Source organism: Saccopteryx bilineata, chromosome 10, assembly GCF_036850765.1.
Source record: "Saccopteryx bilineata isolate mSacBil1 chromosome 10, mSacBil1_pri_phased_curated, whole genome shotgun sequence".
NCBI classification, from domain to species: domain Eukaryota; kingdom Metazoa; phylum Chordata; class Mammalia; order Chiroptera; family Emballonuridae; genus Saccopteryx; species Saccopteryx bilineata.
The window spans coordinates 9,327,700-9,341,627 of record NC_089499.1 but is presented as its reverse complement, the minus strand read 5'-3'; the positions used below and the strand labels follow the sequence as shown (position 1 = coordinate 9,341,627).

At 47.5% G+C, this 13,928-nt stretch overlaps 2 protein-coding genes, 1 long non-coding RNA gene and 1 other non-coding gene across 6 annotated transcripts in view; 2 read left to right on the top strand and 2 right to left on the bottom strand.

Moving 5' to 3' along the window:
* LIMD1 (LIM domain containing 1) overlaps positions 1 to 5,683 on the top strand; it is a 57,073-nt gene extending 51,390 nt beyond the window's left edge. For both annotated transcript variants that reach the window (XM_066244340.1, XM_066244339.1), the window contains one exon: positions 1,928 to 5,683. In XM_066244340.1, coding sequence (XP_066100437.1) covers positions 1,928 to 2,065 — 138 coding nt within the window. In that variant the 3' untranslated portion in view covers positions 2,066 to 5,683. The remainder of the gene's footprint in view (positions 1 to 1,927) is intronic.
* A 2,217-nt stretch (positions 5,684 to 7,900) lies between these two features.
* On the bottom strand, positions 7,901 to 9,043 carry LOC136314713 (uncharacterized). Its single transcript, XR_010727355.1, has 2 exons — positions 8,800 to 9,043; positions 7,901 to 8,117 (listed from the first exon to the last, which is right to left on the bottom strand). It is a non-coding gene; the product is annotated as an uncharacterized lncRNA (long non-coding RNA).
* Positions 8,779 to 8,851, bottom strand: TRNAR-ACG (transfer RNA arginine (anticodon ACG)). Its single transcript has one exon. It is a non-coding gene; the product is annotated as a tRNA-Arg (tRNA).
* A 53-nt stretch (positions 9,044 to 9,096) lies between the features above and the next one.
* SACM1L (SAC1 like phosphatidylinositide phosphatase) overlaps positions 9,097 to 13,928 on the top strand; it is a 51,691-nt gene continuing 46,859 nt past the window's right edge. The window contains exon 1 of one of the 2 annotated variants that reach the window (XM_066245985.1): positions 9,097 to 9,271. In XM_066245985.1, coding sequence (XP_066102082.1) covers positions 9,240 to 9,271 — 32 coding nt within the window. In that variant the 5' untranslated portion in view covers positions 9,097 to 9,239. The remainder of the gene's footprint in view (positions 9,272 to 13,928) is intronic. The other variant, XM_066245986.1, reaches the window with a different exon arrangement.

Here is a 13,928-nt window from a genome sequence, read left to right as displayed (position 1 = left end):
GAGGAGTTGTCAGCAGCTGCTATCAGAGCTGATGGAGGACATGGGATGGAGCCTGACCCGTGGGATGGGAGAGGGGAGGTTGGAGAGGGTGCCCATGTTTGGGGCACTGAGGTCTTGACTCTTTTCTCCATATTCTTTTTTTTTTTTTTTTTTTTTTGTATTTTTCTGAAGCTAGAAATGGGGAGACAGTCAGACAGACTCCCGCATGCGCCTGACCGGGATCCACCCGGCACGCCCACCAGGGGCCACGCTCTGCCCACCAGGGGGCGATGCTCTGCCCCTCTGGGGCATCGCTCTGCTGCGACCAGAGCCACTCTAGCGCCTGGGGCAGAGGCCAAGGAGCCATCCCCAGCGCCTGGGCCATCTTTGCTCCAATGGAGCCTTGGCTGCGGGAGGGGAAGAGAGAGACAGAGAGGAAGGAGGGGGGGGTGGAGAAGCAAATGGGCACTTCTCCTATGTGCCCTGGCCGGGAATTGAACCCGGGTCCCCCACACGCCAAGCCGACGCTCTACCACTGAGCCAACCGGCCAGGGCCTCTGAAGCTGGAAACAGGGAGAGACAGTCAGACAGACTCCCGCATGCGCCCGACCGGGATCCACCCGGCATGCCCACCAGGGGCGACGCTCTGCCCACCAGGGGGCGATGCTCTGCCCATCCTGGGCGTCGCCATGTTGCGACCAGAGCCACTCTAGCGCCTGGGGCAGAGGCCACAGAGCCATCCCCAGCGCCCGGGCCATCTTTGCTCCAATGGAGCCTTGGCTGCGGGAGGGGACGAGAGAGACAGAGAGGAAAGCGCGGCGGAGGGGTGGAGAAGCAAATGGGCGCTTCTCCTGTGTGCCCTGGCCGGGAATCGAACCCGGGTCCTCCGCACGCTAGGCCGACGCTCTACCGCTGAGCCAACCGGCCAGGGCCTCTCCATATTCTTAATTGCCAAGGCCTGAGTCTGACACAGCTGTCCTGCCTGAAGCTGCAGGGGGGAGGGGCATGGGGATTGTGGGTTTCAGGTCCTGTTTGGGGGCCACATCGTCAGGCAGGTGTGCAATTTGAGGACTAGCCCCCCTCCCCTCCAGCCTGTAGGCTGTTCTGGCTGCTAGGAGCCTCTTTCTCAGCTGAGCCCTGGAAATCATGAAGAAATTCCACCACCACCCTTCATCCCACCGCTCTTGGAAACAGGAATGTGGCTGGGGGGTGTGAAGGTGGGAGGGGGCTATCAGCCCCTCTCTGTCCTCATACCTTCCCCAGTGCCCATGACTGTTAGGCCGGCCGGGATTACCCCCTTGGAAAGGGCCGAAATGCTTTAAGTGCCCATGGACTTTCAACCAGAATTAAATGAAAGGAAATAAGATTTATTTTGTGATTCAGGGGGACGAGGTGCGAGGAACAGATAGAGCAGTCCCATCGCCAGCACTGGGGAAATCAGTGGGAGTTGGCAGTGGTGCCCAAGGCACTGGGGAAAAGGGAGAGGACACTTGCTCCACTGTCCCCTCCACACATTCCAGACCAGTGCCGTCCAATGGAAATTCAAGAGCCACAAATTCAGGTCCTGTGTGTCCTTTTGTTTTCTAGTAGCCACATTAAAAATGTGAAGGAAACAGGAGAGGTCAGTTCTTATGATAAAATTTTATTCAACCTATTTTATTTAGAATGTTATCATTTCAACCTGTAGCCACCACAGAACATTTGTCATGAGCCATTTCATATCCTTTGATCTGGCGTGGGCTTACACTGAGGTCACATCCCATTTCGGACCGTTGTGCGGTAGTGCCGTGTGGCCAGTGGTCAGGGTTAGGGACAGTGCAGTCCAGCCCTTTCTGGGGTGGCGGGCTCGGGGTTCTGCGTTTTCTACCCCCCGGGGGTTTCAGGGACCTTTTCGTCAGGCTTGCAGTCCTTTCGTCTTGCTACCACTGGACATTTTTGCCTCACCCAGGACTGCGGTCTGGAACTCAACGACGAGGACGGCCACCGCTGCTACCCCCTGGAGGACCATCTGTTCTGTCAGTCCTGCCACGTCAAGAGGCTGGAGAAAGGCCCCTCGTCCCCAGCCCTTCACCAGCACCACTTCTAGCCAGAGCTTCTCACAGACCTCAGGGCAGGGCGGGAGGGGGGTCAGGGTTGCACAATGACCAATCTGCCCGTTGATTCCAGCGCCTGGCTGGCTGGGTGGGGTTGGGGTGGGGGAAGGGAGACACGGCGGGCGGGCGAGGGCCTGTGCGCATGCGCGGGTCTACCTTTCACCAGCGGGGTCAGCCCCACCTGTCTGGAGTGTGTGTTTTCCAAGTGCCTTGCTCTGCCGGCACGCACTCATCAGATTACTCAGGAAGACGCTCCGGCAAGCGTGTGGCATGTGACAGGAGATCACATCAGTGCACCTGAGTGAACTCGCCTGTCCCCTCTGGGAACGCTTCACTTCAGAGGGAAAGGTTTGCACCTAGTGAGCGCGTTTCATAATATCCTCCAAAGAAAGATTGCAGCTACTGATTCATTCAGCCTTTTCCCTCCCTTCACCCGTCTGCCCCCTACACACACACACACACACACACACACACACACGATTTAAGGCTTCCTTCCACCCCGCACGTTCAGCTCACTGTGTTGTGTTATGGTGAGAGGGAAGCCCCGACATGTGCTCTGTATCTTAGAAAGAATGAAAGAATTTTCTTAGTGAACCAGAGCCACGTGTTGAAATAAGTGAGATGGGGTGGCCCGTACACTGACAGCATTCTGGGTGTTTCTACAAATCTTCACTGTCTCACAGGCAGCTGGGGGCTGTCGGAGGTTTGCCCCCGTCCTCCCGGAGTGCTTTGGGACAATGACTTGGTGCCGGCACCAGGCCTGTTTGTCCACCTGCTTGCCTGTTTCCCCCGTGGCGCTCTCCAGAGTCCGGGACTTTGGAGCCGCTCCCCCAAAAGCAAGTCTCAGGATCCCAGGTGCGGACATCTCCCGTGCCTGTTCAGCTAATGGAACGATGGGCCTTTGGAAGTCGTGCCCACACCCTGAGAACCAGCCCCTTAGAGACGAGGAGTGTTTGTGTGTGAGAGTCAGCACGGAGGGCGTGCCCGAGGATAAGTTATTACAGTCATTTCACAGGTTTCTCTCTTGCCCACTTTTGGGGCATAGGCATTACGTTTGAAGAAACCAGTACAAGGTACAGTGCTTTTGTCTTTTTTTCTCTCTCTCTTTTTCTAAAATTGTTTCCCTCCACTTGCAGTCTTCCACACACAAAAAAAATACCTCACAGATAAGAGCTTCACCAAATTGCAGGAAAAGGAGGCATCTGACCATCACAGTGGGCTCAGAGACCTTCTCTGGTGTGTTAGGAACGTCTGGCTTTACGCGGCCAGACTCTAACCGTCAGGGCAGTGTGACCCCAACCGAGGATCCGCAGGGAATAGAGCGGGTTGGAACTGGGTGCTACTGCCTAACACATTTCATCATGCTGGTTCCCTGGGATGGCAGGGTTTCCGAGGGCCACACGCCGGCAAGATTTCAAGGCAGCCCCTGCACTGAAGAGGCAAAAACTGCCCTGCATGCCGCAGTCCTCAGGCTGGAGGTCAGAATTTCTTGATATTTCAATAAGAAGATTATATATATATATATTTGAAAGCTTGGCTGGCATTTGCCCTCTCAGCCTCTGGTGAGGGCCCCATGGCCTTGTTGCAGGAGCCCTGGGGCCACCTCCCCACTGCCAGCCAGCCTGAGGCATGGCAGCTGGCATCTGCTCTCTGCCTTCTCACCTGACACCCCAGGCCCAGGGACTGGGCGACCAGGGCCGGGGAGGGTAGTCAGGGGAGCCTTCCATGTTTGGACTCACTGGGTGGCAGCTGCTTGTAAAAAGCACAGAATTGGAACCGTGGATTGTTCCATGTTTTGTATTAAATTTCATTCTTCTGGGATCCTTTGGCCAGATGTCACTTCAGTCCAGGCTGTGTGCCTTCATCTGTTCCTTTTCTTGGGCTGAGCCTCCTGAAAACCTATGAATGTGCAGGGCCAAGGAAGTGATCCCAGATGTCCCTCTCCTCTCTTGCCATCAAGTCCTCCAACTCGGCCCGGGCCAGGCTGTGGCAGAGGAAGTCAGCCATACCTCTCAGCCTGGCTTTGTCAACCCGCGGATGTGTCTGGCCTTGCAGACAGGCCCACCGTCGCTCCACTTCCATGTCCTCCAGGGTGACGAAAGTTGCCCTGGAGCCACTGTCAGAAGCAGGAGGCATTTGTTTGCAAATTATAACTAATTAGTTAAATCTGTGATTAATTTTTTAAATGAAGATTTAAAAATAGCCTTGATTGGGGGAGAGGGGGAACTCTGATTTTGCTACAAAAACGGCCTTTTCTTGTTCTTGAAGAACAAGAAGATCATTAGCAGACAAAACCCGGACAGCAACTTCTCTTATGATCAGTGTCCCTGGAGGGGGTGCCGGGTAGGCCTCTCATTTTATTTCTCTCCTGCTCAGGCCTGTGCATATAAGCCCCAAAGAGATGTTCCCCTACCTGGTTATTCTGTACATTCTGTTAAGTTATAGCCAAATAGAACTGTAATGGGGTTGTACTTATAGGCGCCTAGAGAGAAAACAAGCACCTGCTAGACAAGGATGAATAAGTTTGTTGTAAAAGTTAGAGGAAACAGCCCTTCCTGAGTTCCCTAGACAACTCGGACTTTAGCTAAATGAGGAAAGGAGAATTATGGCCTGATTCCAGACCCCAAAGCCAGCCTCCAGCCTTCTCCCTTGTCCTTTAGTTTTTTTTCTTGCCACCCAGCCCCCTTCCCTCAGGTAGGGCCATTCAAAAACTGTCTGGGTGGTCTGAGGAAGGCCAGTAACCAACTTTGGCCAGCTGTATCAGGATTCTGTCTCTGTCTCTCTCTGATGTTGTTTTCCTATCTGTCACTGCAAAGAGTGATTTATTCATCTCACCTTGGCAGGGCACCTAGTCCTGTCCCTGTCTTACCTGTCCCCTGCGCAGGAGTTTCATTGCTCCATGGTTAGCACTGGAGTGAAAACCTCTTGCAGCCGAGTTCTGAGTATGCCACTGAGTCCTGGGTGGCTGATGGGATCATTACGAGTTCTGATCACCTTTAAGGGCTGCCATCACCTTGTTTCCATGGGCTTGAGTCACACAAAAGGAAAACCGGAAGTGTTAGGACTCGAAAGCATTATCTGGCATTCACAGTGCTTTGCAAGCTGTCTTTGTGTGCCATTTCCCATGTGTGTGAAAGTGTGAGAGCCGTGATAGCTGCTGGTACTCTTGCAAAGGATGTGTGCGGGACTTGACCCCAAATGATTGTTGCCTGGTGCACTTCTTAATAAACCTGTGTGCCAGGAAACCAAATTCTTTGTACTTTTCTTTATGACATGAATAGTCCTAATTTCCCAGTTACTATTTGAAGTAACTTTTAAAAGTAATGGCAAAAAGTGAGTTAAGTATATTAGCAATCTATTGTTCTGAGCCAGAACTGGACAGGTGTGGGAAATTTCCATAGAGTGTATGAAAATTCCAGCTGTGCAGGGAAAATTACTTTCCTCTGTGTCTCTTCTTTTACTATAAAATTATTCAAAAATTTACTGTTCCTTTAAAATTATGCAAAATATTGTTACTATAAAATTACTGGAACTTTTACTGTTACTTTGATTCAAAATATGACAATAAAATCGCATCAGTTTGTAGACTATTAAAGTGCTCTCCAACATGATCATGTTTATGGGGTCTTCTTTGGTGTATGTTGAGTAAGAAGATGGCGCTTTTTGTTAACTGGATTTGGTCTCCTTTAAGAGCTCTGGATTCTTAAGGGAACTTGTGGGTGTCATACTGGGAAGGGACTGAGATTTTGCCCTGTCGATAATTGCCTGATAACCATGTTGCAATCAACAATGGGTCGCATATATGAAGGCGGTCCCATCAGATTATAATGGAGCTGCCCTGGCTGGGTAGCTAGTAGTTGATTCGAGTGTCATCGGATACACCAAGGTTGTGGGTTCCATCCCCAAAGAACATCTAGAAATCAGCCAATGAATGCACAAATAAGTGGAATAACAAATTGATGTTTTCCTCTTTCTCAAATGGAAAAAAAAAAAGGATAACAATGGAGCTTGCCTTAGGGAATTGTGGTAGGATTGAGTGAATCAGTCCAAGTAAAGAGCTGAGAGCTCTGAATTGCTCAATCAGAGTGATAGACTTTAAGACAATTGATTTTTCCACTGGGATGACCAACAAAATTAATTGAAAATGGACTAAAAGTAAAGGGGAAAAAGAAAGACAATGCAGATACAAAACAATTTGAAGAGTACATACGCAATAGAAGGAACCATAAAGTAAAATATCGGTACACTGTCATTTATGAAAGTGAAAATCACTCTAGGTGCAAAAATAGAATAAAAAGGTAAACAATAAACTGGGAAAAGAGTGCAATGTATTTGATAGCCAAAGAATTCATATCCTTTGTTTCCTTATTTTTTACAGAGAGAGTCAGAGAGGGATAGATAGGGACAGACAGACAGGAACGGAGAGATGAGAAACATCAATCATCAGTTTTTTGTTGTGACACCTTAGTTGTTCATTGATTGCTTTCTCATATGTGCCTTGACCGGGGGTCTACAGCAGACCGAGTAACCCCTTGCTCGAGCCAGCGACCTTGAGTCCAAGCTGGTGAGCTTTGCTCAAACCCGATGAGCTCGTGCTCAAGCTGGCGAGCTCAGGGTCTCAAACCTGGGTCCTCCGCATCCCAGTCCGATGCTCTATCCAATGCACCACTGCCTGGTCAGGCTCATATCCTTTATATATTAAAAAGTCTAACAAATATGAAAGAAAACATTGATTGCCTGCCTGAAGAGAAAATATATATCGTGATAAGTATAAGGTCTACCGGAAAGTGCTGTCCATTTCTATCACAAGTTTCAACACGTAAGCACAGTTTATTTGGTGCATGTGTGCCTATTTTTATTACTTAATGTATACATACTGACGTAGCAAGTTAAAACAAAGTTGATTCACGTTAGTCTTATGTGTGAAGCGATAGTGTACCCATGGCTACTGATAAAGTTCATTTACGCCACTGTGAGTTTTACGAATTTCAACAAGGAAGAAATGCTACAGAAGCATGTGTGTCTGTCTCATCCACCATATTCCCCGCACTTAGCACCCTCCGACTATCACTTGTTTTTGTCCTTACAAAATTTTTTGAAGGGCAAAAAATTCAAAAATGAAGAAGATATCAAACAAGCACTGGTTCAATTTTTTGCATCAAAAGATAAAACATTTTTCAAAAATGGAATATACAAATTGCCCTCACGCTGGCAAGAAATCATTAATAATGGAAATTATATTATTTAATAAAGTTTATTGACGGTAAGAAAAATTTGTATTTTGTTTTATTCCAAAAATGGATAGAACTTTCCGGTAGACCTTATATATACATCAAGTAAGAAGTTCTGTTTTTCAATTATGAAAATTGCAAAGAAATAAACATTAATACACAGTGCTGGTTAGCAGGCAAGGAAACATGTTATCGATGAAAGCGTTTATTGGTTTATTTTGGAGGACAATTAGAAAATATGTACCAAGGGGTAAAAGTGTCCAGAAGATGGACCTAAAAATGTCCACCTGATTATTTCACATCTAGAAATTTATAAGACATATATAAAATAATTCACAATTATTTTTTAAAGTGTTATACTGACAACAACCCCAATTTCCAACAAAAGACTAATGCTTAAAATATCTAATTTTCTAATGAGATGTCTTCAAAAAATATTAAATAAAATCTCAGACCAAAAGCTAAGGAGACAAAAGGGAACACAGACATTTCTGGAACAAGTTAAATTTGCAAAATTACGCGTGTGGGTAGATTCGTATTAAAAGTGTGGAAGAAAAGCTTCTAGGAAAAAAAATTATGACGTCAATAGTAACAATATCGAGATGAGAACTGGCATTTTTTATTCCCAACAATTTTCTGAAGTTTACACATTTTTCTATGATATCCTCAGGGGGAAAATAGGTCATAATGGAGAGATTAACTGATCGATTAAGTGGTTGATGGACAGTGGTCGATGTCTCCCCCATTCCCGGGGTTCGAGTCCCCTTATCTGCCGCAAACGTTTCGTGCCTTCCCATGTCTTTGAGCCAGGCACCTATAAAATGAGGGGGATTATACTAGATTACCTGAAGTCTTCTTTTTAAAAACACTCAGGTCTTAAAGTTTCCCGGCGGTATGGGGCGGGAGAGAGGAGGGCAGCTGGCTTTGGGACCCGGGGCTCTCAAACGACAGGCCTGCAAACGCCCAGCATTGCGGAGCCGCTCTGACGCGCGCAGCCGCAGTGCAGCGGCTCCTTCTCCAATGCGGGTTTAGATCCGGAGCCCACCCCATCCCGGTACAGGGGCAGTGCGCCACTTGCCGTGTCACCGCCGGGGCTGCTCATCCGCCGGGAAAAGGGGCCAGAATTGCTGCGATCAGGGCGCTTTCGTGCGTGCCTGCCATTCGGCAGCTCACCTCCGGCTGGAGTACGCTCCCCCTCCCCACCCTATGCCCACTCCAAACTGCTAGCTTTCCAGGTGTTTTCCATAATGTACCCCATTTACAGAGAGCCCTCCAGTGGATTGTTAATAGGGCGCCTTGGAATGCACACAGCACCTCGCACAGGTCCAGGTTCCCAATACAACTTAAAAGATGACATTCTGGGCAAAGTAGCGTTAAAATTCAAGCTATATATTTAGCTTTTCCACTTTCGTTGCAGCCCTTTCCTAGAAGGCCCTGGATCATCATAACCCAGATAGGGCAAAAAGTGTACGTCCCGAGCCAGCCAGGAGTCGAACCTAGAATCTTCTGATCCGTAGTCAGACGCGTTATCCATTGCGCCACTGGCCCCGTACTAGCAGAACCCTCACTGCAACGTGAATTACGCCTTACACAGCTTCAACAGGCTCCCCGACAGCAGGCCAGCATTTCTGCCGCGGCGCCAGCCTGCGGCCTCGAAGGCTCCTCCCTTCCTGCCCACGCGCTCCGCCAATCCGCAGCGGGACGTCACGGCGCTCCAGGCCCCTACGCCTGACAGCGTCCCCTGCGTGCGCTAGCGGGCGCACTAAGTTTGTCCACGGCCGCCTCCCGTTCGCTCGCCGGCCTGGCGGGGCGTGGAGAGGGGTGGCACCAGGCTGGGACTGAGGCCGCCGTGCCAGGGTGACCGGGAGCGCGGTAGCCGAAGTGGCGGCGCTGGGCGGGGCGGGCGGAAAGAGGAGCAAGGAGGTGGCGGTGCAGGATGGCGGCGACAACCTACGAGCGGCTGAAGCTGTGAGTTCCGAGAGCGGGAGGTCGTTGACCGAAAGGGGCGGCGGGCGGGGCCGCAGGTGCGGGCCGCTGGCCCCGGGGAAGGTTCCTGAGTCCCCGGGCAGCGGCAGCGGGCCGGTGTGGGAGCTCCTGGCACTCTTCGCCCTCCTTACCCGGCGCGGCCGCCCCAAGGCCCTGCCCGAGTCTCCCCGGGCCCGGGAGCGACAGTCTCGCCGGCCTTCCTCCGTCCGGCTCGGCCGCTGCGCCCACGGCGGGAGAGCGAAGCTGCAGGCTGGCTTCTGGCAAGCAGGGCTCGGCGTCGGGATGCAGCCCTTCACGTTCCTCCCCACTTTTTTATTTGGAGAGGTGGCGACTAGATTTGTCTTGTTGCTCAGCAAAGTTTTTTCCCCCCCCCGTATTTATTGTACCCGTAACAGCACGTTGGAGTCCACACACAAATCGGCCAGCCTTCTGGCGTAGAAGCCTGCCTGACCAGTCTTTAGGATGCGGGGCGGGGGCGGGGGGGGCAGCAAAGTACAGTCAATACTCTTAAGATCCTGAAAGATTTACTTGGCTTAAACTATTATACAGCTCAAGCATACAGCAGGTTCCTAAACCCAGATTGACAACCAGAGGCTAAAATCGAGAATTTTGGCATCACAGATGGACTTTTCGGTAACGCCAAATTCTTGAGGCTTTGAGAAATAGACTCTGGTTGTTAGAGTTGTAAATTAGGTATTTGTGAGATTTTTGGCTTGTCCTGGATAAATAAAAACATGTATTTCCCTTAGCTTTACCATTTGACCCATACACTTTTTTTTTTTTTTTTTCCTAAGGAAAGGAGAAAGACAGGGAAACATCAATTTGTTGTTCCACTTATTTATGCATTCATTGGCTGATTCTTGTATATGCCCTGACCCGGCACACACAACCTCAGCCTGTCAGGACGAAACTTACCAATTGAGCAACCCGTCCAGGGCTACACTTTTCTTGTCTGCTAGTAATTTTGTACGTAATGCTTTAGCTCTGTTTGAAAATCCAGTGGCTGTAGTCTGAGAATGTCTTTGGCAGGAGAAGCAGATGCAGTCTTTCAGGTTCTTGTCCATCCCTACATAAACTAAAATATCTTGGTACTTAGGCATAGGTATCACATTTCCTTTGCAAGGGCTATGAAGACATCAAAATGTGGTTTGCGTTCTTCCTGTGTTCCCCAGAACCTCAAGCTCACTTAAGTTTCTTGAAGGTTCAATTTAAAGTTAGGGATGCAAAATTGGGAGTGAGGTCATTTTGACATCATATATTTTGTAGAAAAGATGAAGTTTATTTACTTTCCTCTCAACCTATTCCTTTTGCCTCTCCTGTGTACTGTACTGTATGTAATTCTCCTTGAAAACCCCAGCTGCACACTTCCCTCCACATTTTCCTGGCCAAGTTTCTTTATTCTCTCCCAGTTCCCCTCTGCAAGGTGATCATCTTGTTGGTGAATGACTCCAGCAGTGTCTTTGACTAGGGTGCTGCTGGGCCAGTATCACGTGTGCTCTGCTGGCTAATTAGGTTATTGCCATCTATCTGATAGTTACTAAAGGGTTTAATGTGATCCAGCCCCAGGTCTCAAATGTGTTTAAGCAATACAGACCTTAGGCTTGATGCTGCACAGAGTTAGGTTACAGAATACAACTGAATTTTTCTGTGGTCAGGACTGAATGGGAAGGAGAACTTGAGCTGCTAAGGAAGCAATAAATGCACCAGTCCGGGCCTTAAAGAAAAGAAAGAAAAGCTCTATATCCATAAGAGAAATGACACTTGGCCCTTGTAAATTTGGGTGAAAAGGAAATCTGGGGTTATGTGAAAGTCATTCTCTAGTTTGTCATTCTTTTTCTTTCCCTGACAAAAAGTTTTGAGTGCTTCTGTTAATGTAATGATACAGCTTATTTTTTGCAACATTGTTTTTCTTTACCAAGAAGTGTGTTAGTTGAAATCGCCCCTCTCTTTCTCTCTCTCTCTCTTTTTTTTTTTTGGCCCTTTCCGCTATGAGGCATGCTGTTCAAGGTTTTAAATGTGACCTGATCTAAGAAGTATTCTTTTTAAGATGCGCTTGGAGGTGGAAGTACTTTTCAACCCATGTTAGAATTGGCAGGACACAGTAGCTGTTTTTAAAAATGTGTCTCAAGATGTGTTTAAAAAAAAAAAAAAAAAAAAAGATGTGTTTTAAGAAAGATGCATACAAGAGATAGTTTGATAATGTTTTGTTATAAAAGTATTGCTACTGGACTAAGTGTTGAAGTGCTTGGGATTTAAAATAATAATTTGTCCTGCATCATGCCATACCTTTTCTCCAGTCATCTCTGTCCTATGAAGTTCATCCTAACTGCTCTGATTTCACCCTTGACTCCCCTGCTTACAATCTCTGGTTCCACACAGTATGGATCAATAGGATTCATTCCCCGTTTGTTAGCCATTTCTACTGTTAGCCTCTTCACAATCTAACTTGATTTCCCAAAACTATCCGCTGCTTCTTTCTTTCCTTCCACCAGATTTGGCAGTTTTCTTTTCGCTGGGGCTTATTTTGATCCTTCTACCCAGAATGCCTTCTTCTTCTCTTCCCTCTTTACCTGCTGGTCTTATCTGTGATACAGCTGAGAGCTATCAGGCTTTTTTCTTCAGAACAGACTTAGAGTTAAATCCCGGACTTGTTGCTTATCTCTCTGAAATGGTTTTCATCCATAAAATGAGAACATCAGTATTTCATAGAATTATTAGAAGGATTGGAAGAGAGTGTAGAAGATGAAATACTCAGCAGACACTCGCTTTCTCCAAGAAGCCCCGCCCCCCCTCCCCCCATCTTTCACTTCACTGAGCTGCCAGACCAGTCTACTGTCACAGGGACAAGACACTGTCTGTATGGTTTGCACATTCTGCCTCTTAGGATTGATTAACAGTGTATTTACCGTCTCATGGAAAAGAAGATTGAGTTACTGGTGATCAGTCCAAAGCGCTGTTTGCACCACCTGCTTAGCTACCTAGAAATGATGAAATCATTATGTATACTTTGTTTCTCTTGCAAATATATCAAACAAATTAGAAACATCTTAACTTTGATTTCTTCTCTACTCCTCAGTACCCAGCATAAAACCTTGTGCAGAGCAGATGCTCAGTGAATTACCTGAGTAAATGAGAGGAACTTTTCAGTGTAGAATACCTACCAGCACTTCAAAGTTTGAATAGTCAGGAGTAATTTGGAATGTATTTTTTTGAGATAGCAGCAAACTTAAGTCATTTCATGTATATTAATGTGTTTCCAATGCCTCTGTGAGGTCATCAGCTGATATGTACTCTCTATCATTGCTAAAGACAGGGAAATAGTTGCCCTTGGCCCCACAGTCAGGTCACACCACCCAGCCGTGGCAGCACTGTTCTTGGAACACAGCAGGCCCAGAGTCTAGTGATCTTTCCATTACACTGCATTATTCAAATTACCTTTTTTTCTCTTATCAGATTGCTCTCGCCTTAGTCCTTAGACAGGTCTGCTGTATCTGAGTCACTTATAATTGAAAATAGTTAACATGTCCATATGGATTTTTAATATAGAAAACAGAATATTGATTTGTACTTCCTTTTTAAACATCCAGACAATTGTAAATATCCTATTTTGAGACTTCTTTTTTCTTTTTATAAGTCATTTGTGTATGCGTGGATAATGTCGAACAACTATAAATTAGAAATTACAAAATAATTACAACAATTTATTTTGGGAAACATTCAAAGCCTTAAAAAAAAAGGAAAAAACTCTTTAGAAAGGTCAACTGAAATAGGTGTAAGGCAAGTAGTCCTTTAGAAAGTGAATCAGGCAGGCTGCAGCTTGGCTTTAAAGAAACAGCGTTTCCTTCCTTAGGAAGTGCCTTGCTTCTTAAAATATTGTCATCACTGTGAGGTCAGTCAGGGCAGATAGGATGCATCCCTGAGAACAGATGTAAACTGAGCTACTCGGGGAGGAAGACATGAGATCTATCTGGTACAGTGAACATTCAGATTGTTCACACATCTCTCTGTAAGGAAGGATGGAGGGAAGGGAAGATTTTCCTCATCAGTTTAGGTACAGGGTGAAAGGAAGTTAGTATCCAAGGCATTGCTTGGGTGGGGTTCAGGCCTAGAAAGTGGAGGCTAGTGGTAGGCTGCACTGGGTCGCCTGCTGTGCTTGTTTTAATTTTTGTTTTAATTTTATTTATTAATTTTAGAAAGGAGAGAGAGACAGAGAGAAGGGGGGAGGAGCAGGAAGCATCAACTCCATATGTGCCTTGACCAGGCAAGCCCAGGGTTTCGAACCGGCGACCTCAGCATTTCCAGGTTGACGCTTTATCCACTGTGCCACCACAGGTCAGGCCTGCTGTGCTTGTCTTAAATGTGTATTCCAGAGCCCCACATTAGGCCTACTGAGGCCTGTCACCCTGCAGGTTCAGCCGCTGTTGCACTCTCAGGTATTTTAGGGCTGAGACGAGCTGTGTGAGGACCAGAGCATGCTGGTAGAAGAGTGTTGTTCTTTGGAGGGTCTGGGACTCTGCAAGATTTTGCTGTGTGTTCCAGCTTCGTATTAGGTGGCGGGTAGATCTGTTCTTCTGAAGGAGACTGGGTTTTTCTGGAGAAAATGGGTTTAGGCTGGACACAGAATAGGAAGTAGATGGGA